Below are 23,219 nucleotides of genomic sequence, written 5' to 3' on the forward strand. Positions count from 1 at the left end.
AAGACACTGGAAACTCCCAGATGTAGGTGTATTGAGGCAAGGATTGCCTTTGATTCCTCAGGAGGAATCTCAAAGATACAAAGAAATGAGTCCATAATTTCAAATGAAAGCATTTTTAGCCATCTTTCTGCAAGCTGTTACTAGTAAACATTTTTCTAAACAACAAATAATTCTAGAATTTAATTGTCCCAACTGAGCAACTACATTAAATCCAGAAGTGGAATTCAAACACCCATGCAGAGTCTTGACTACCTGGTGACTTACCACAAATCTCAGCATGCCCATAACCACAAGAGCACCACTAGGTTTTTCCTTAAATAAACTACAAGCTGGCAGAAAAGCAAAGATAAGACAACTCAAACCAACACAAAGTAGTGTACAGGTTTTTCCATCAGCACACTGCATATAGTTGAAAACAAGCATTCAAATGTATCTATGTATGGCCAGACTTTGCCAATGCAGATTTGGGCAGGGCTCTCCCCACGTGGGTGTGCCCTTCCAGCCTGTGCAGTGGATGTTTTAGGTGAGGCACAGCGAGCGCAGAACTGGCCCCACCGTTTAAGTCCCAAGGTCCATCTGCCACGGCCAAGCGAGCTTGGACAGTGACAGGGAAGTCCTCGGGACTGTCACAGCACCCGGCACTAACCGGGGCTGACCCTGCTGAGCATCTGAGATCTGATGGGATGGGATGGCAGGGAGGCATTGAACTGCCAGGAGACGGTCCCTACTGAGACTCAAACTCAGGCCCTTGGGATTCAGAGTCCACAGTGCTCTCCATTCCACCACGGGACCGTCCCAGCATGCAAATACGCAATGTGAATATCCACGTTCTTTAACTGAATTTTGACAAATTACTTACTGCATTTCTCTTTACATCCATTTTCTTTTTTTTATTTTATTTTATAAAGGACAGGTCAGTTATGCTTTCTCTAGCTCATAACAGACGATCATCTGGTTAACTTGTGTTAATCATCAATTATAGTGTTAGAGACTACACAGATGCTACTAACACTTGCCTATGATCCAACAGCAATGATAGAAACCAAATCAATTTTTCTTGGGTTTTGCATTTAAATTACCCTGAAGTTTGGGGTCCAGGGATTTTAACCTATGTGCCTTACCATATCCTTAATACTGTGAGTCTTAGTCATCCAAATCTGGGGGAAGCAGAAGACATACAAGTGCTTAAACAGTAATTTCCAAACACATGCACTCCTTTCTCCATCTACTAATTATCCCTACATTGACAAAAAATTTTAAAAAGGTAGTTTACTTTTTATTCTGTAATTCTCTTTTAAGCTCTCATGGAATTGCTGTTCAAGTCAAGTAACTTTGGACTGTATCCACCTTTGAGAAGTGTGTTGCAATTTGTTTATCTATAGAATTAGAAAATTATGCAGTTCTTCAGCTGCTTTTCCAAACATGGATAAGCCAAGTCTTTCTAAGAAAGCATTGTGCATTAAGGGTTTTTAAAAGTCTTGGTTCAGCTGCTTAAACTACAATCCAACATTAAATAAATCTATTTTGAAATATTATGCACTTTCAGCTTTGATACCAAATTTTGCATTTAGCCATAAATGAATCGTAATCACTCTGTGCAAAAGAGATTCAGCCTAAGTACAATATAAATCAAAATAGTTTCAACATGATTCTCCACAGATATTTCATCTTGAAAGTAACTCTTTCAGAACGTTATGAAAGACAGCCTTTGATTCTCTGTTTTGGATCAAGGGTGTTGATATCACTCTACTTTATTTTTGTCCCACTGCCAATTGAATATACAGAAAGAAAAAAGCCTTTGAAAACAAAAATTAAAAACCTAGTTGCTTTATGTTTTGATATTTACTAATTCAGCCCTTGATGGCAATCAGCTCCTACAGCCAAAGAGCCAACAGTGCAGCACAGAATTGACTCCATCCTGCAAAGGACGGGGAGACCACAAAGCTCATCACCGGATGCAAGAGGCTTTCCTACTCCATCCAACACCCAGAAAAAGGCTGAGAAACAAACGGAGAAATATTCCAGCTTATTTGATCGTGTACAATGTATCCAGAGCAATCGCTGCCAGGAGGGTGGCTGTTTTAAATGGCTGACTCAAACACCTCAATGGGCCAGTAAAAGTGACAAATCATGTCTTGCCAAGCTTTTAGCACACTCATTGTATTAAGTCCAAATTAATCTTCCTATCTGGAACAGAATCAAGAAACAATTGAGACCCTTGCAGCACGGCAGAACAAAGACTACACCCCCTTTCCCTTGCTATTAATGACTAGTTATGAACTGAGAGATTTCACTGCACAAAGTAGGCCTGGGTTGGTGTCAAGGCAAAAAAATACATCAAAGTCCCTGCTCCTCTCTGTAAGCAGAGACAAAAATCTTGGTCATCAAATTCAAATATCACAGCCCTTTCCTCTGTGACCTGGCAATTTCCACCTGTACCAATTCAGCTCCCTTAAAAAACTCCCCAGATGCACTCTAAGGATCTTTTTATGAGTTCTGGAATCAAACACTGGTGACAAAACCATCTTTCAAGTCACCTCAATAGCTGCTCACTCTTCTTTGTTATTACCTTGACATGCCTCTTCATGCTCCCTCCTTCCCCAGTCACACCCTACGGTTCCAAACCTCATTGAGATCTTCCTTGGAGGTGCTCCTCTGTCAAGATCCTGCCACATCCAGCCTATCTCACACGCACTTCCCTCCACACACACCTCCAAGGTACCACATACTGCTGATATCCTCCCCAGAACCCAAGATCTAATTCCCTCACGCACCAACTTTGCTCCCTACCAACGAGGGCAAGACTCACCCTGACTTCATCAAATCTTTCATGAGTGTTTCCAAGTTGGTAATGTGACCACAAGCTCAGTCCTCAAATTGGTTCTGCTGCTTGTAGCTCTCTCACCTCTTAATAGCCACTTCAGTGCTGCTACTTGACTGAAAAACTGACTCTGACACCTTTTTTCTTCTGTTGACTTTCAACATCCATTTTATGCCTGAAAAGTGATTCCTTCCCTTTTAAACATAACTTGAAGCTTGTTTAGAGATGTGTTGTTTTACTATGGGAGTATTTTAAAAATCAGCAGTCAAGGCTGCCATTCACAAAGAGGATTTACTCAAAGGTTTTAAACTGACTCATCACTTTTGCCTAATCCAATTCCTTATTGAATCAAGCTTAATTGACATAAACCACTTAAACACCCATCTGCCCTGAAGGGTAAGTCAGCTTAGGGAACTAAACCAGATGAAAACTACTCTTGCCACCCCAAAAAAGAGACACTACATACTGCATAGGGTTTGGGTTTTTTTCTAATTTTTATTACTGTAAGGTCAGATAAGCCACAGCACCAGCGTAAGAGGGCCGAGACCATGCGGGGCTGGCAGGGAGGACACTGCTGGTTTTGGCAGCAGCAAATATTAGCTCAGGAGTGCTGTACTGCCAAACTCTGCTGAGCCTGCTCGCTGCTCTGCCACAGCAGGCAGAGAGAGGGGTAGGAAAAGTACCTAGAGCGTGTTTTCTTTAGCTTGCTTCTTTCAACCAGAAACAAGCTGAAGATTACTTAAAAGCTGCAATCCTGGCTGGCTTTGCTGGTAAATGTGAACTGTCACATCTGCAGCAGATAAGATACTCAGGAAGTTCTATTTTTAACTGCAAGCAGAAAAAGTATTAATTTTACTTTGTTTCAACAAAATATCAACTAAATACTTCTGTTTGGCCTCACATACAACTTTACAAATCTCTACCTTCCAGCATAAAACACAAAATCATAAACCAACATTACATTTAACAGGCACCTCCTTGAAGCTTGTTAACAGGACTGTGCTATAGATAACGTCCTAATTTTTTTATTGCCTACAAGTCATTTGTTCTTATGTTTATACAGTGTTGTCACTATATTTACATTTGCTAAAAACATGAAACTGTTATCTCTCAAACTAAACTTATCACTAGAATCCAGGCCTAAATAGGATTTTTTTCTCCAGATAACAGAACTTAAATCCCAGTCCTAGCCTTGTGACATTTCAAATCTTGCATTCTCACGTGTACAACTACAGATCCTGAAAATCAGACACTTCCCTCTCCATACCCTTTAGAAGACACACCAATGCAAATACCCAACTTTAGCAATACCTGGTGCTGTTTAATGACAATAAATGTCAAGCAGTGACAAGATCTAACAGATCACTGTTTTTCAGTTTGCAGGATCCAGTGCATATGTGAGTCAATATCACACCAGAGAACCCTTCAAGAAGCCCTTCAAAACACTTGCCATGGTGCTGCTGTGACACACTGAAGGCTCAAGTGCTAAGTTAGTCCCTTCGAGCATGGACACAAATACAGTAGGGCAGGTGTCTGCATTCTGCATCTCATTGCTGAAAATACTTCTATTAAGAGGTAAAAACTACACACACACACACACAAACAAAAAACCCTTCACCTTTAACAAAATGTTAAGCTTCTTAACAGCATTTTTTTTGTTCATGAGGTTTCTGTGGCACAGTAGATGTTTTGATGCTTTAGCACACATGCATTGGGTCTTGCAGTTTTATGCTACCTAAACCAGATTTTTAAAGGATATGTATTTTAACTAGTAAAAACCAATTAAATACCATAAATCACTATTATTGTTCTACAAGGAAAACCTTTCACCCTTAGGAAGAAACAGTGGATGCCTCTCACCTCCACTTCCCAAGACACTGATAACTACTAAAAACATTTATAATAACTCAATGACTGAAGATGTGGCACTCATTTGTAACAAAGCTGAATTACAAGAAAACACAATCACTGGCTTTATACAGGCATTGCTTTTTCCAAAGCAACATAAATCTGAAATTAAAAGTTGCTTATTTTAACTATTTCAATCAGAGGGATGAGATCAAGGGAGAAAGGGAGAGTAGCAGTAATTTAGAAGTATTTACCATAAATCAGCTGATTAATATTTACATGTAATCAGAATCTACCAATCAAACAAAAGACTCAGTTGAAAATCATAGCCAGTACCAACTAACATTAACTCTAGAACACCTGCATCTTCATTCATTTTTAATCACAAACATTTTCATGGGGTTCACTCACAATACAAAGTTAAATATCTGCCTGAAGACCAACTGGACAGGGTGAAAAAATACATGAATGTATCTTCTTCGTGAGAGACAGAAAAATAGATATATCATGACATATATATATATGTGAAGCTTTCAAAGCAAATGTTGGCTACAGCATGCCTTTTAAAAATATTACTGAATCATTCTGAACAAGAACTGAAGTACAAATATGTGCAGATTGCCAGCGAAGCTCGAGGCACCACAGCCCTTCCTCAACACCACATGCTGCAGATGTATTCCCAGGCACATGCCAGGAGAGCAGTCCCACAGCTGCACAGCCTTCCCATCCACGACGGGGCTGCATCCAGACTTGACATTTGCACAGACAATTCAAAACATCTGGATCTCAAGTATTACTTTATATGCAAGGCTTTTAATAGAAATTCTATCAAGTTCTATCAAGTATTTACTGCTAACTTGAGGTAATCAAGTGGTGCAACTGGAGTGATCCAGACACCTCAAATGATGAGGATAAAAAGGATTTCTTCCTGGGTGCATCAAGAGAAGCAAACAAAAACAGCAGCTCTCCACTTTCTCATGAAAGGATGGCTGCTCTGCCAATCCTTATGAGAAATACTTAGCTAATATATATTTTATATACAGGTCAAATTATGTATCATGGCAATAGAGACAGTCAAAATTGATGGTGATAAACAATGGGACTCCAAGGGATGGCTAACTTAAATTGGGGAAAAAACTGATCTAGGTAATTTCATCTAGAAAGCAAGAGGAATTGGAAACTACTCTGATATAAAATATCTCTCACTAGTAAAGCCGTATCATATTTCTGTTTTCAACTTCTGACTATCAGATACTATTATAAATCTACCAGAGAAAAGATTTCTGAAGTCTCTGATACCGTCTCCTCTTTATGAACAATAGTCAAACCACTCCTTAAACACTTAACTGAATAAATCCAACTCTTTTGTTCCAATGGGAGAGCATTTTTTCCAGATCTATATTCACTCTACATTTTTTTTTCCCTTTTCAAGCTTATTCATCTCTTGTGAGCCTGGTACTAACAGCCTAGACAGCTAACCTATAAAATCACAACCAAATTAGTATTTCAACAGTTCTGCTCCCCTTTAAACATTCTCAAAGCATCACTTCCAAAAACACATATCAGTACCCTGTAGGTTGCATTTTGTTTTACATTAACAACCTGCATGTGATCTAAATCTGTCCAGTCATCATAACATTTTCAGAGGGAAGATTAAAGTAATGATCAACAGTTGCTTTGTTTTCTTCCCATTCCACAAATGGCATTACAAAACTATTACAAAACAAAACTATGAGTTGACAGAGTTGAAATCAAAATACAACTAGAAAATAGACAAGGAACGTCTGAAAACATCTGCAAGCTTGAAGAAAACTTTCAAAATGGCACTAGTATTTATTACACTGTTGCCTTCATCTTTCTGATACTTTGGAATGGAAGTATTTGAATTCTAATAATGAATGTCACTAATTGCAGCTCTCAGTGTAGGGGTTTAAGGCCCAGAAAAACGCTATCTGTGAAAAAAAGAATTAATGCTTCTTCTGATTGTCTTTGGATTGCTGAGTACTGTCAACTGGACAGTTACATTCCAATACTCCAGGAGATATTCTCTTGCCCTGACAAAGAGGCCACTGACTTTCTAACCTTATCACGTGGTAGCACATCAAAAGCTCCTTTGCCACACTCAAGAGAGGACCATCTTCCAATTTGGGAAAAAAAATCCAGAAGTGATTCTCATCACTTCATTGTCCTCCCATCTGCCCTCAGAGCTGCTCCTCTCCATGTATCGAATAAGGCAACAAAATATATGAGAACAGTTTGTCACTAAAAACGCTCTCAATACAAAAAAGCAGTAGTTAAGTGACTAAGTTTGGAATTTTCTGGATTTGAATATCTGACATGAATATGCTCTTTATTCAAGCTTCTAGTTTGCAATTCCTTATTCCTTTATGAAGCCAGACAGGGCAAAGATAAATCATACTATGTAGCATCACACCAGCATCTGCACCTGCACACCTCACTTTGCCACCTGCCATAACAGAGGCAACAACAGGAAAAGTCGCAACTTGGGTAATACAGATATTTGCTACAATCAAATAATTATGAGAATAAGGAGTCCTGAAACAGTTCAGCAAAAAGCACTTTTGGACTTTTCCACCCATACTCACTTGGCATTTCTACTCTGCACCCCTAACAACAGATACCTCCAGTGACTTTCTCAGGCTGACTCTTTGTTCCAGGACCATAAGCCTTTCCTGCTTATTTCCAGTCTCTACAATTCTGACTTTTCAACAAGCTCTTTGTATAGCAGCACATCTTACACTTCTCAACCTCCATCCTCATATCTCACACATAGTTCTTCTATTTCACCTTCCAACCATCTCCCCCTTGACTTTGCATGCTGCCCTTCATGTGCATTTCCTCACTCTGAGGATTCCTCAACCAAACTCAGTGATTCTTTTCCCTCGGGGTTCCCTGTACAGCCAAGAAAGGAGCTGACACCCTCACACCCTGAACCTTCACCAGACCGGTTTCTCCTTACCTGTTTTTCCCTGTCCTACTGGTTTGCAGTCCTGTTCCCCTACTTCTTTATTCACAGGCTTCTCCTTTTCCCTACCCCCAGCTCGTGATTACTTTGCTTTCCAAACCTACCAGAATTGCCCCTCTTCCTCGGTCAAATTCCAGGACCAATACCATTTGATGCCATGCTCTTTGTTCCAATCCACCTTGTCTACATCGCCAGGGTTTTTCTACTGTGTTCGAATTATTCAGCTTTTAGGCCTCAGAATTAAGATGCAAATGAGGACAGAGGGCAGAAAAACTCCCCAATTTCAATTACCATACCAGCAGTCCAACTGTCTGAAAATTTCTACAAATGTAGCTGCTAAAACCTAGGTCTTTACCTAGCCCATACTGATTTTTAATTGCTCCCAAACTGGTCCAAATGATTTCTCCATGGCTCCATGTTCTCCAAAAACACCTTAGAAGCTTAAAATCCGTACTCTAAAACAACGCAATTTAAATCTTTAAACATACAAGACAACTCACATTAAGAAGTTGAAGGAAACACTCCCTCTCCCCTACACTTGTTCCAAAAATCCAACACTGCATTAGCTGAAATTTCCACATAGAACAAATCTAGCAATACAATACTCACCAGCCTGGAAAGCTTTTGCCACATTCCAAGTTTTGGCTAAGTTTTCATCACTTGAGAACAGTCTTGTAACAAACAGGAACAGTAATAAGATCCTTGGTGCCACAAGGATCATCAGTATCAACCACAGTCAGTTTTTTATAAGATCATTTACAATCTCCAGTTATTGATCAGAATCTCAATGTAGCAAGTACTGTGCAAACACAAGATAAAAAGGCAGTTCGCTGCCTTAAAGAACTTACAATCTATTAAGATAAAAGAGGACTCCTACCACAAGATGAAAACATGCACTGGCGGGTTCCGTTCCAAGACCTGTAGGATCTGCCAGACAACCGTGCCCAATCTATTCATTGCACACAATCCACACTGAGCAACACAGCACCATTCAGCACCCAACCACTGATTCGATACTAAAGATAAGATCCTTCTCAAATTTGCTCATTTTATCACTCTTCTACCTCTTTTTTTCTTACAGAAAATCATAAGGCATCCACTTCTGAGTCCTTTATCTCTTCTTACTCCATATTATTTTGATTGGCCTTCCCTTGCCCTCATCATCTTTACTTCCCCAAACTCCAAAATCCTTTATAGATCACACTACTCTCCTCAACTTCTCCCATTAGCATTTCTTTGTCTTATTGAATTCAACGGGAAAAACACTGGGGGGAGGTGGGCAGAGAAAGGTTTTTTCTTTTGTTTTGTGGCGTGATTTTTAATCAAATAATTTCTTCAAATCAAATTCACTAACCAAACTATACAAAAGGCTGAGAAATCTCAGGGGGAATGCTGAAAAGAAAAACAAACTACTGAGTCCCAGCTACATGGAAAGAGGAGCCTGTGGGGAAGCTTAGAGACTACTGCCCATAGGAAAGCTTGGAGGTGCTGATTCTCAGAGCCCTTGATCAAGTGCAGCACGGCCCAAGGTCCCACTGCTTCATCCAGTTCCTCATGGACAGAAACAAAACCACTCGAACACCAAAACAGGGGGCTGAACTCTGCCACTCCATGCCAAACTCACAATGCTAAGGTACATAATGCTACAAGTAGATTATTCTGCCCTCCACCCAAACCACTTTTGCAAAAATACAGCTTCAGTACCATTTCACTACTGCTCTTGCCTTTCTTTCACAAGCTTTGGCAGAAAACAACTAACCTGATCCTTTCCTACTTTGCTGCTGCCCCCGGGAATCTGAATAGCTGAAATGAAACCCAAAAAGACTGGTCACTTTCCACTATGCAGAACCCAGGCATCTCACTAAAATAACACCAGTCTATTCCCTACCAGAGATTAACTCTGCAGTCATAGAACCAGCTCCTGCTACTTCAGTTCTGTACAAATTACTGATAACATGCTCATGAAAACATCATGTCGTTTGTATCTGCCCCAATATAAATGTCTCAATCTCTGCTCTACAATCTGTCCTGACCCAATGTGAAAAATAAATCTAAGCTGAAACCTTGATGTGAAACGTTTAGACAAAATTTCAAGCAACATGTAACATTTCAGTTTACAGCAACACTGTTTAAGTTGAACAGCAACTCAATTTCAACACTGTAGTAATGGCTAAATCTTTTTTATTATAGTCTGTATGAAAGATATTCTAGAAGACAAAAGCTCATACTCTGAAATTTAATGGAAAGGATGACATTCAGAAAAGCAACAGACACATCATGGTGTCATCGGTTACTTTTACAATACAGTATTAAAAGTAAGCAAACAACGTATATATGCATTTTAATACAGAAAAATGTGCTATCTAAAGCATACTAACAAATACTTCGTACTTCACCAAAAATCATATGTGCATGCACAAGTACATCCAAATAATGAGACAAAAGATCTTGCTCCGGGAGGTAAATATTTAGGCCATTTAAACAGTTATGTTATGTATGGTCGTGCAAGACGACAGGAATCTCTCAAATTACTACAGTCTTTAACGCAGACTGTGCTTAAATGTTTCTGTGGCCTGCTTAACATTCCAGGCATACTTCTGGCAAGGTAGCTCTGGCTGAGGTTCAAACTGTCCTTGTCCAACTTTCACTTACTATGAAAACATTAATATAGAAAAGCATACACAGAGACATATGTTTCTTATTTCGCAGACACCTAGAATACTGACACTTGTGTTCACTAACTCCGCGTGGAAATTTTTGGGCGAACTCTTTGAAGCGAGGTCGCCTTCCCCGGGCAGTGCCCACAATGGAGCGGCCACGCGTCCGGCAGATCTCAGCTACGCCGCCTAAATACTGCTTATAGCGCAGTTCTACCAAAAGCCGTAAGACCTGCCCGTACTTTTTCACCCTAAATGGCACAAAAAGGCCCTAACTCGGTCTCCCCAGCCCCGCCAGGCCGTGCAGACGCTGCCCCGAACACGACGCAGCAGCAGATTTTTGCTGCTAATTTGCTGCAGACCGCGTATTTGTCAAATTAAGTGCAGGAATTTCCCGGTTTGCTTACCTCCACGCAGCGTTATCTTTTATGAGGAGGTAATCTACCAAATTACTCCAGCATGCCTCCAGCCTGCTGCTGCCAATTAGTTCAGCCCGGCTAATAAATCAGTATGGCCAAGCCGCCCGGGTGCAGCTCCGGCACCAACACGGGCGGTGTCACCGCTCCTGCCTCCCCATCTCCCCCGGCACCGGGACAACGCTCGCTCCGAGCGCCCACCGCGGGGCGGGAAGCCTCAGCATTTCTTTTTTTGTGTGTTCTCCAGCTATTTTAACATTTACGCTGGGGCAAACCCGCCGCAGCAGCAGGAGCTCTGCCCCTTTTGCCCCCCGATGGGGCCCGAGTGGCAGCGCCGCCCGCTACGGGGCAGCGGCCCCACCGCCCACACCCTCCCGCCGAACGGGGGAAGGAAAATGTCGCTGATCGGCCCGGCCCCGGAGCCCAGCGGGGTGATCCAGGCTCGATCCCTCCTTCCCCCCCGATCTCCCTCGTACCTGTCCCGGGGGTCGATCCACGAGGTCTGCCGGGTGTTGTGATCGATGTAAAAGACTCGCCCGTCGAAGTCCCTCGCTTCCTCCCAGCCGGCGGGCAGCGGCAGCTCCGAGCTCTCCCGGCCGCGCTGCCCGCCCGCGGCCGGCCCGCCGCCCTGCCCCGCCGCCTGCTGCTGCTGCCGCCGCCGCCGCCCGCCGCTCAGCCACGGCATGGCCGCGCCGCCGCCGCCGGGCCGCCGCCGCCCCGCTCCGGCCCACACCCGCTCCGCGCCCGTCGCCGGGGCAGCTCCAGTCCCGCCCGGGCCGCGGCCGCCCGCCGCCTCCTCCTCCTCTTCCTCCTCCAGCACTAACAGGCGGCCCCGCGGGGAGCGGGACTCGGGCGGCTCCGGCTGCGCCGCGCCGAGCTCATCCTCCCCCGCGCCAGCCCCGCTCCAAGCCGGGACCAGCCCCGCCGCGCTCCCTAACCCCGCCCGGGACCTGCCCCGCGCCGCCGCGGCTCCCGGATCCCGGTCCCAGCCCCCGGCGCGGCCCGAGCGCCCCCGCCCCGCCGCTCAGCAGCGCCCCGCCGCCGCCTCCCGCCCGGCGCCGGCCCCGGCCATCTTCCCTCCCTCCCTCCTTCCCTCCCTCCCTGCGCCCCGCCCGGCGTTCCCACGCGGCCGCCGAGCCCTCCCGCCCCGGCCCGCGCTGCGGGGCGCGGGGGAACCAGCGCGGCCCAGCCGGGGCCGCACCCGCGCCGCGGAAGTCGGGCCTGGACCCAGGCACGTCGGCTCTGAGAGAGGGCGGCAGCCTCCCCGGGCCGGGGAAGGAGAGTGAGGCCCCGCCGGGGCCTGTCCCGCCCAGCCGCGGGGCCTGTGCTGTCTCTGCTCCTTCGGGGCCGCGGCGGGAGATGAAGGAAAAGGAGACCCGTGCCCGGCCCTCGCTGGGCCGTGCATCCCTCAATGCCCGCCCGAAAAGCCTCGGAGGTGCTGAGCAATCTGGATGTGCACAGGGACACGGGGAAGGGATGAGGGCTCTGCTGCAGAGGTGATGGAGGAGAGGTGCTGGAGACTGGTGAATAAAGGGGAGTGGAAAGTACACATCTGGATTGCTTGACATCTCAACCTGGTCCCTTAAGCCCCTTCTGTAGAGCAGTAAGCAGCTGTGCCTGATTTGACCTCAGCCTGCCGGAGACCGCACCACAGGGTTCCAGCTACCATCTAGAACTAAATTTCACAAAACATAGTTAAAACAGAGTTAAAAGTTGGCCTGTGGTATTCTGTGCCTTTGCAGAATGCTGCCTTCAGCTAAACCTTTGAAAAGCTGGACAAAGAGAGTTAAGGTAACGCAGGCTACACTTCTGAAAACTAGGAAAAGCGTTAACAATAAAGTCTCAAACAATCTTAACTCTGCCCCCTGAAACTGGCAATACCTCGATAGGGATTATATTGCAATTCCAATTATGTTCCACTTGAATTCACAGCTGTAAGTTACATCTCTATGAACATTAATCGCTGCACTGTGGTTTTAAGTACAGGAAATTAGAGGACTTTTGCTCCTGACTTCTTAGGCTTTTTCCCTGCCACCCCATCCCCCACGAACTACTGGTTATCCAAGAGAAGTGCATGAGAGAGGTAATATAGGTAACAGAACAGATCTGACTTGCTACCTGTGTTTTGTAGGTTAGTTCAATACAAGTAGACTTCTTACTAGGGCTACTGTCAGCAGTGAGGTGTGATCCAAGAGTAATAGGTAGGTTTAGTGACCAAAACAAAGCAGAGTAGGAATGTGCTTACATTGGTTTTTGAGGAGTATTTCAGAGGGCAGAGTTTAAAAAGCAAAGTACCAACTCTTTTTTCGTGGTTGCAGTTTGCATTATTTTAAGTATGTCTCCCAGATTTTCAGAGGTTTTGTTTAGCATACTTAGGCATTCTCAAATGGCCCATGCCTATATTAACATTTTGGGAAATTGGATTTTTTTGTTTAAAAATTGCCTTCCCTAAATTACCTTAGCACAATGGTTACATAGCTCAGCATCACGCCAAGACACTGGACTAGTTCATAATACCTGGAAGCTGTGGAGCCAGGTTGCTATAATAATCCACCAAGACTAATTAGCCCTGCTAAGGATACGTGCAGCACTGCCCTCCAACATGGGCTGGTTCTTCCTCATGAGTCCCTGGAGTCCCAAAAGAGGATCAAACTTCAGTGAAGAACCTGTAGATGAAGGTTGCAGAAACAGTGTTGGACTGACCATGGAAGCAGCAAAAAGGGACCAGGGAGCTCAACATAGCAGTGAGCAAGACGGGAAATGGCAGGATTGAGTGTGGAACATTTCGTTCAGCTCATAGCCCTTCAACTGAATTCTTGTCTTAACTTTGGCAAATTGCTCTAGGTTAGGGCCAGAAAAGGACTTGGCTGGGCTGTGGTTTCTCAGGCAGAATGATGATGCACATGTTCCATGTAAAATACGAGCTTTATGTCCAGTGTGTCCTGGAATTCATGGATTCATAATAAAAGCAGTTGAGAATGCATATGCTACTATGTAAAGGACACGTCCAAGATTTGCAGGTGCATTGTAGCTGCTTCTGCAACTGACAGGTTGCATATTCCTAAATCTTGAACAAGATTCTGCCTGTGCAAAGTTTGTAGGCTAAATGTGAGAGCATGTCCTAAAAAAACCTTGGATTTAAAATTGTCCTAGACTTCAGATCTGAGTTTTAGGCTGTCTGTATGTAGAAAAATCATTAGCTTCAGTTAGGAGCTGAAGCCTCTTAAACGCTCATGAATAAAGGTGTTGAAAAACCTGATTCCAAGAGTCCAGCCAACTGTGCATGGAGCTGCCTACAGGAACCAGTAGGAAATGATAGGGCTAGCACTTGCTTCTCAAGAATAGAAACTCCCTCTGTCTACAGCACATTCATGTCGAGATGCCAGGCAGGAACTCTCACTTATTTTCCACAGCAGAACAGTACCCTTCCTCGGATGTTACCTCATCCTTCTGCCCATTCCTTGTGAGGAAATGAACAAAGCATTCAGGAGCCAGGGATTATTTCTGGGTAACATTAAAAAGCAAGAAGAGAAAAACCTGAAAAGGTCACTGTAGATTTCATGCCAAAGTACTAATTTGGAATTTATTTTGTGCCATCCTTATCCTGCAATGAAACCCTCCCAGGCCTGTATTGCAGCTCCCTTCCTTTTATTTTCCCTCCTCTTCAATGTCTGTCATACTTCCAGAGGGTAAAAGGAAAAAGAGGGACAGAGAACCTGGTGCACCACAGCATATTTCTGGTTTCACTTGCAGAAAGAAACTAGTCTGAAAAACAAATATGACCTGCATAGTAGGGAACAGGTAATGGCATGGAAGATCTCGAATTAAAATAGTTAAAAGTCTGCCACAGGAAACTGAATGCTTGCAGTGCATATTATAATCAGTCTGCACAAATGGCAATAAATCATATTTCATGCAAAGCTGTATCTACACAGGTTTACATCAGTCCCTTGTCTCACTTATATCTTCTCCACATATACATAATATATATCTCAATTCTCATGTATTTCACACACCTTCATTCCATACCTGTTTTCCTTTTCTTCCACTTTTTTCCACCCACAAATATTGCTCACACATTCACTCACTCCTCAGGCACAGCTGTGCCTATTAATTCAAAATTACATAAGCTTTTCTTCCTGTGCCCTGCCTTGCCACCTTCAGTGTTTATAATCACATGCTCTTATGCCCAGGTCCATAATTGATATCACAACGTTTTCCATAGAAATTTAGATAACGTTTCCCACAATAAGTTGTAGATAACAAGTTCCAACTTTCCTGCTGTCCACAGGAAAAGCCCTTAATTCTCCATTTCTTTCTCACAATTGCTGGAAAATGGCAGCCAGTCAGAACTTACTGTGTATATTAACAACTCCATCCCCATCTTCTAATTGTGAGCACTTATTTGCAATTTAGCTCCTATTTCCCAGATCTTACAACCTGTGGGGGACGTTTATACTGTTTTGACACCTAACTAAAAATTGTCACTTTTCTGTGATCACAGTTGCCTTCTGGAACAGCAGAGCAAAGGCTTTTTCATCATCATTGTCCCAGTGGCCACCTGTCACACTCATCCTGCAATCCAAGGCTTGCTGCTTTTCCCATATTCAACAGAAAAGAATCATGAGAGACTGGAACATAATTTCTTATTAGATCTGTCCCTTTGGATCTTTTCTGTTTGCTACACATACACGTGTATGCAGAAATAAAGATATAAATGCAAAGATAAATTAGAGATAGGAGGATATAGAGATATGTACACACCTATACATGAACATATATGCACAGACAGATACGTTGTAAGGCCCATGTCTCCAAACCAAGTATATGACAATCTAGTTAGCTTCACTACTGAGAAATCTGTCTCACAGGGAGGCTCACCTTGGGCTGTCGTACAGAGATTTAAGCATCCTCCAGCATGGTGGGAACCTTATCAGCTGCCCCACCTTTACCACCTCAAGCTCGTGTGGCATCTGAAGTTCTTTCAGAGGGTTGCTGGGCAAAGCAGAGATCTGATACCTGCATTTAAGTATGTGGAACAACATGGGGTATTGTCCTTTCCAGAGTGGCAGCAATTGAGACAGTAGAAGAACTGGACAAGGACCAATCCCCATGGATTATGTAGAGGTTCAGGGGTGGTGTAATAGGTGACAGATACAGTATGGAGTAGGAAAAAATGATCAGCAGTCATCGATCCACTTCAGAGGAAGTAAAAAGTAGCAAACCTTCAACTCTTGCTTACTGTCAGCAGCCAAGAGCAGGACTCCAGGAATAGAGGGTCTGTTCATGATCATTCTCTGGCTCAGCTGTAGGTGTGAAGAGTGCCAGAAAGAAAAGCAGAAATGTAAAATCCCAGAGGGCTTTCATGATGGGATACAGAGTAGAGAGCTCTGTAAGAAGCAAGTCTTTCCCTCTTCACATTAAACAGGTCTGATAAGACACTTTTCTTGAGGCAGGGTATTTCCACATAGCAAATAGACTGAAAATCCTAAATCAGTCAGAAAAAAACACAGAGAATAAGTCTGAATCTAATATGAAGTATAATGGAAGGATTGCACAAACAGGAGTGTTTTATCAGGAGGCATTTATTCTGCAGCAACAAGTCATCTGAGAAAAGGAGAAGTAATCCTATAAGCCTTTTGTAATCATAGGTATTTTTCCCTCTGCTTCTTTTCTTCATAGTACTTCTAATTAAATGGACCATGGAAAGTCTGTAGTTACAGTCTTTGGGTCAGTAGTCCACATCCCATTGAGGAAATAAATAATAACAAGCTATTGTCTAGTGTTTCACTTCCTGGTAGGGAAATAACAAAGACTTGCATTGCCATAGTGTAGAATATGCACAGATGACATATGAGGTAGATGACAAAGAGGACAGTACATCTGAGCACATTAAGAAAATAGTCTCTTACAGTATTTTTAGTTCAAGCGTTAAGGCTGTGGTTTGCCTTTGAATGACTGCAATTCAAATGCTTAGACACTCACTGCAATGAAATGTATACATGGGGTTTTTTCTCCTATCATTATGCCCATAAACCACTGAAATATGTATATAATATGATCTTATAATGCATATTTGAAATTCTGTGGTGTGCCAAAATTCTTCATTTATGACATTGATTTAATACACCATATATAGGAGGAATTACTGAATAGCAAATTTTAAATTAACCAAATTCTGTAGAAACAGAAAGATATGATACTTATATAGGTTTCACAACTTAATAATACTCTGTCAGCTACAAACAGAAAAATTATGAAATGTACAGAAGTTAGTTATTAAATAACTATAGCAATAGATTTAAATATAAATCAATTCCCTAAGTGTGCAGGCCTGCTAGCATTCAGCTTGCATATCCCTTTCTAATCCTCTATTTCATGGCACCTACTCCTTTGTCTCTGAAAGGCCTGGGATAAAGGCAATGTGAATTTCCCTTTGTCATTCCTCATATAACATTTCCCTTGACTTATTTATCAGCTGTGAGTAGTATTTGCTTCAAACAGCATAAGTGCTCTTACTCAGGAAATCCCACTGACCATGTTCCCCTGGTCAAATCCCATTTTTCATGCTGCACCTCATCTTGCCAACCATTTAAATGCCCAGATTCAGCATTTTATCTATTAAAACATTTCAGATGTTTATAGCTATGAAAACTTGTTAATTTTTTTTTCTCATAGGGACACAAGAAATTTTTCATGTGCCTTCCTGTGGTACATTCTGTCCCAGCCAACATTGAAGTCTGAAGCTCATCATGAAGTGCTGTGCATAAATTGCACAACATTTAGATTTTCAGATTTTTAAAATTATCTGTAGTGATCAGATGAGTTGGCAAGCTAGTTCAGTCAATATAAAACTGCTGCTCTAACCTCCCACCTCAGGGCTTGAGAGGGTAGGGAGTAGTTACTCCCTAGTAGTCATCTCTCTCTCATCTCTGTCTTCACAGGGAATGCTCATCCACTTATTCTATTTGCAAACTTAAGCCTATTTCACTTAAGTGTTTTCCCAGACAACTATAAATAGGCTGTTGGAAGTGGTAATTAAGTCAGGAACACATTCACTCACAAGAATTTAACAGCTTCTCCTGACAGAATGCAATTGTTTTTTCCTGCTCTCCATCCAGGTCTTTGCAATCGGCCACAGAGGACCTGGAACACTTTAATGGTTCAAACCATTTGCAATATGATTGTATAGTGGCACGTTATTATTCATTTTGCCTCCTTATTCATGATGCTATTAATATTTTTTTTTAAATAATGTGAAGAAACAGATTCAGTCTGAGCTCAGACTTGTCCTGTGCCCAAAATAAAATGGGATGGTGGAAGAGAGGATGGAGCTGCCCTAGAGAACCCAAGGGCTGGGGGATGCTGGGGAGAACATGTGGAGATGTTAGCAGAGACAATTGTGAACTCCAGCATACAAGAATTTATTTCAATGGACTGAGATTATAGTTTAAGGTTTATTGTACTGTATTTACCCTATATTATACTAACTGCAGTGACAGCAATGACAATTTTGTGTTTACTTGTATCATCATAAAAATTTGCTGAAAGGCAACTTCTCTACCAAAATTTGTTGAAGTTAGCTTGATTTTTTCTACTGTTAGTTATAGTAAACTTGGAGGGAAAAGAATTATCTTCCAGAATTTCATCTCACTTTATACTTAGAGTACTGGACAGTTATTTGTCCTGTTAATTTTACAAAGAAGCCTCTCATGCCAGCATGTTTTTATATGCCCAGTGGCCACAGCCCACTGCATTTCAGCCCCAAGAGGAGATGGTTTTTTGCCTCCTGCTCTTAGAGCCAGCTTGGTGCTGTCCCACCCCATGCTGTGCTGCTGCTGCCACCTCTCACTTGGGCACAGTGCTCAGGGGAAGGCCTGAAGACTGGTGTGTGTCTCGTGTCAGTTTGAAAGACCGTCCTGCATGCACTGTCCTGCATAAAGCTATTACAAACCAGAAATAGAGAATGTTCTAGATAAATTACCATATATAGGCTCTCTGCAGGATTCCCCAGCACATTCGCTCAGTGACTCCCAATTACTTCAACAACACTGTAGTGCTTGTTCTCACATTGACATCACCAGATAGGTATTTATTCCAACACAAGATGTTTACCATGCAGAATATGTCCAATTTGTTTTTACATAAGCACATTACAACAGTTCATTTTTCATTTTAATCCAAAGATGTATTGTCAGTGGTATTGCATACTCTTAGGGAAAGAAACAACATAAAACAATCCTCCCAAGACCCTTTTTTCCCCCTCCCACCTAAAAGAAACTTGCCAGTTCCCATGTGATCCAGTAAGTGTACATTCCAGTTCAGTAAGACAAGAGCAACACTGGCATTGCACATTGTGATTTGGATACTGGAAACATACACATACATACACACATATAATCCCTCTGAAATATGAGGATTTTAACAAATCAAATCAAAGTCCATCCAGACCAGAACTGTGTTTCTAACAGTGACCACTGCCAGCTGCCCAGAGGAGTGTAAAGACAAATCAGGCATATTGTGACATTTTTCAAGAACTGTCTTCCAATCTTCAGTGAATTCCAGCTCAGAACATTCTTGTCCAGAGCCATTATTCCTGAATTCAACATCTCCCAAGGTATTTTCTTTATTGAATTCATCAAATTGTTTTAGCAATAGGACAAGGGGGCACGGGCTCAAGCTCTGCCAGGGAAATTGAAGTTGGAGATCAGAAAAAAATTCTTTACAGAGAGAGTAATCAGGCATTGCAATGGGCTGCCCAGAGAGGGGGTGGATTCACCATCCCTGGAGGTTTTTAAACTGAGATTGGATGTGGCACTGAGTGCCATGATGTGGTAAATGGACTGGAGTTGGACCAAGGGTTGGACTTGATGATCTCGGAGGTCTCTTCCATCCCAACTGATTCTATGATTCTATGAATATATATGGCAGAGATCTTTCTCTATACCCTTGGAGAAGTATTATCTTTTGAACCTTCGTGCTATTACCAGTTGATGCCTCCTATCTGTTGTACTAAAGAAAATTGTGATTATTTTCTGTCTTTTCCATACAGATGCATCATATTCCCCATCCCTCCTTGCTGTGATTTGTTTTTTCTTATATTCCCAGCCTTATGGAATAAGAAATATCAACTTTATTTTATGCAAATTTGACTGAAGTGGTCACTGACCCTCATTCACCATGATGGCTGACCAACAAATTAGAAAACAGGGTTGGATAATAGTCCCCACTATTCTTCCTGAAATTAAGGCAAAAATAAAATTTAATGGTTTATTTCAGCCTTCAGTCCATTTTTCATGTGTAGTGGATGTGTATGGAAGTGCTGAATATCAGAACCTACAAATGGTATATCAGATTCAAAAAGTAGAATTCCTCACAAAATTCCCCAGTATGCCCATAAACCCAGAACTATATTACTAATATATTTATATTATAGGAGTATTACATTCATAACCAGAATAGTTCTTCTTCTATAGGAGTCACTGATACTTGTTCAGTTTTTTTTTTTTTTTCTCTTTTTTTGTTTTGTTTGGTCAGTTGGGTTTTTTTGTTTGTTTGTTTTGGGTTTTAGGGGGGAGAGTTGTTTTGTTTTTGAATTGTGGGGTTTCTTTGTTTTCTTTTTAAGTTATTCTGGACAGCACTGACAACCCATTTGGACAGACATTGTTCTTTGAAGCCAACAGCACTCACAGAAATCAATTAAATATTTTATAGTGGTATAACAGATCATTGCTGGATGTAAGATATATGCAAAGAATTTCTAATCTTAATTTCATAGAATTATTAAAGTTGGGAAAAAACTTCCAAGATCATCAAGTCCAATCTTTGCCTAAGGGTTAAAAACAGCAAAATAGAAATAAACAGAGTTAGTTGGATGATTGTGCTTTGTCATTTTTGTCCTACATTATCCATTGGTCAACATCATCTCACCAAAACCACCTAGACAAATTACCTAGGCAGAAGAATTCAGTGTGTGCTGAGAGCCTTTAAAGTCCAGATATCTTCAAGTTCTTATCAAAATTACAGGAATGTTTACATTGAAACTGACCCCCAGGGATTATATTTTAAATATAGATGGATTAATATTCTCATTGGAGCACATGTAAGATTAAACAAAGTTTAAATTATCATATAGGCTGCTTAGATTTTTTTTCCCTGTGTTTAAAAAACTTGTAATTAGCTTTTAAAATCTAAGATTTCTGAGCCATTTAAAAGCAAACTTGTAAAATAAAGGCTCTTTTCCTTTATTTTACCTTTACTACAGGAAAATCAGCAAGTTTCTGTAATGCTGAGTATTGTTAAAAGCATATTGCTATACTTGGTATAGCAGTAACACAGCCTAAGGAAAAGCATCTGCTGAGCTCACAATATTGAATCAAGATGAGTATCCAGCAGTGAGATTCTGTCTCTCAACACAGCAAGCTGGCACAAGGTTAAAAATCTATTTTTTTATTCATTACTTGATCCGATGCCTCATTAGCATAGAAAAATTCTTATGTCCAGGTCAGCATCCTCAGAATGGTTTGATGCTGGTGAGATCCATGCAAAGTTACTGCTTGTGTCATGCAAATAATAACTCTACAGATCTGATCTGGCTCTAAGCAGAAAGAACTTTTCTCTGCTTCTCTAGCAAAGTCAATGTATTTTCCTCTATTCACTCTACTCTTGCTTTGGAAGCTCTGGATTTTATATCTGAGTTACACACTGTGAATTGCCTAAGCAGATAATGAAGATACTACTCTTTGATTTTATCTGTTATAAATGACTGCCTATCATCACAAAGAATGAAGAATTTTGTGGCAAAAGGCAGGGCTGCACCTCAGTTCTCTGAGATGGGAGGCAGCTGTTTTAATCACCAGACTTTCTCTTTGCACAGTGTCTTGCCTCAATCACTAAACAGTTCCAGCTTTTGGGGGACAGAAGGGAAAAATGCAAAGTCCTGTGAAAACCAAAGTTGAAAAGTTTAACATGACACTGAGTGTGCAGCTGAAAAGGCCTTCCTGGATAACCAGCATGGCACTGCCCAGTGCCACTGACAACTGACTCTGCAGGTAGGAGGGCTGTGTCTGTTTCCTTCATAAGCTCTGACGCTGGGATTGCTAGAGGGAAATTTCCGTGGGGGACAGTCGAGGAACTGCTGCTTTTCCTTTCAGCAGTTGCCAATATCCCGCAGGCATCCAGCTGAAAGATGGAAGGGAGCCTGCCATGCCCAGCTTCCAGGCCTGGTAGTCCTAAAAAAGTGACCTGACTATTAAATGATGCCTTGACTTCTAAGTCTCAGAAACCACTTCTGCCAATAACTGACATGACATGGGGGGAAAAAACCTGCAGTCCACAGGGGGAAAAAAAAAGAAAGAGCCAAAAAGAAAGCATTAATTTACAATGCTATTCAGAATGTGATAATCTAGTGCACGAAAGCTGTGGTGGTCCATTGGGTGCCATCCAGCGGATATACCTTATTTGTATGCACTTCTGTAACCACTCGCTCTGCTGAAGTTTTGGTCAGCATGTTTAGGATGTCCTACGTTCTGCTGTAAGAATAAAAGAAAATCTTCACTGTGGCTGTCAACATTATGACAAAGTCATAGGACTGCACTGTCCAAAATATGTGCCTTGAAGCACATGTCAGTGGTATGCTTTATGGCTGAAATAGTAGAATTTTTCTTTTGGCTGGAAAAACTTAGAAAAGACATTTTTCTTTCCACAGTGATTATTCCAATGCATTTTTTTCTACAAGACAGTCTGTATATGAGCTAGGTTAACAGCAGCTAATTTTCCTAATATCATTACCCTTTGGGACTATCATTTTACTAGGAATAAAATGACATATAATCCTGCCCCCTAACAACACATTATTTATTACCGCTCTATTAATAGATCCTGTAACTTGGTTTTATTAACAAAAGATATGTCTGCATATTTGGCAGCAACTCTCTTGATATCAAGGCAAAAAGCCACAAGATTAGAATCATATTTTCTCAAAACCACTTTCTAACAATAGATAGAATTCACACTAGAGAACAACTTGCTAAGAATAGATGGAATTATTGTGTAAAAGTGCTTCACGCACAATGGAAAAAATGCCAATAATTTTGGCTGGAAAGCTATGACAATTTGTGACAAAAAGAAAATGATGCTGTCACAAGCACAAAAAATGTTTTAGCTCTGCTAGGGTGCTGCTTGATTGCTTACCCCCAGCCAACTGTTTCACATGCTTTTGGAACAACTTAAACTTTTTAAAAATTTGCCACTTTTAGGTAGTTGTCTATCTCCTACATTTAAAAAAATGTAGTTGTGAATACCATACCTGAATGAAAATTGAGCTTACTTTGTATTTGGATCCTTTTTTCTTTTTTTCTGAATGCAAATCATGCCAGTGCAACTTGTCTTGAAGAGGAGTTCTTCAGCAATATCTTCAAAGCTACCACACTAATCCTCGCAACACAATTTGATGATATCTGCACAAAGTCAGACTGCAGTTAGACTGATAA

The 23,219-nt window shown here is 41.8% G+C and overlaps 1 protein-coding gene across 4 annotated transcripts in view; it reads right to left on the reverse strand.

Moving 5' to 3' along the window:
• The window catches only part of WWC3 (WWC family member 3), a 103,039-nt gene extending 91,339 nt beyond the window's left edge, over positions 1 to 11,700 (reverse strand). For 3 of the 4 annotated variants that reach the window (XM_071563641.1, XM_071563559.1, XM_071563467.1), the window contains exon 1: positions 11,205 to 11,511. In XM_071563641.1, the coding sequence (XP_071419742.1) occupies positions 11,205 to 11,413 (209 nt within the window). In that variant the 5' untranslated portion in view covers positions 11,414 to 11,511. Of the gene's footprint in view, positions 1 to 11,204 lie in introns of all 4 variants that reach the window. The other variant, XM_071563723.1, reaches the window with a different exon arrangement.
• Between the last annotated feature and the right edge of the window lie 11,519 nt (positions 11,701 to 23,219).

The sequence above is a fragment of the Pithys albifrons genome, chromosome 1, assembly GCF_047495875.1.
Source record: "Pithys albifrons albifrons isolate INPA30051 chromosome 1, PitAlb_v1, whole genome shotgun sequence".
Taxonomy (NCBI): Eukaryota; Metazoa; Chordata; class Aves; order Passeriformes; family Thamnophilidae; genus Pithys; species Pithys albifrons.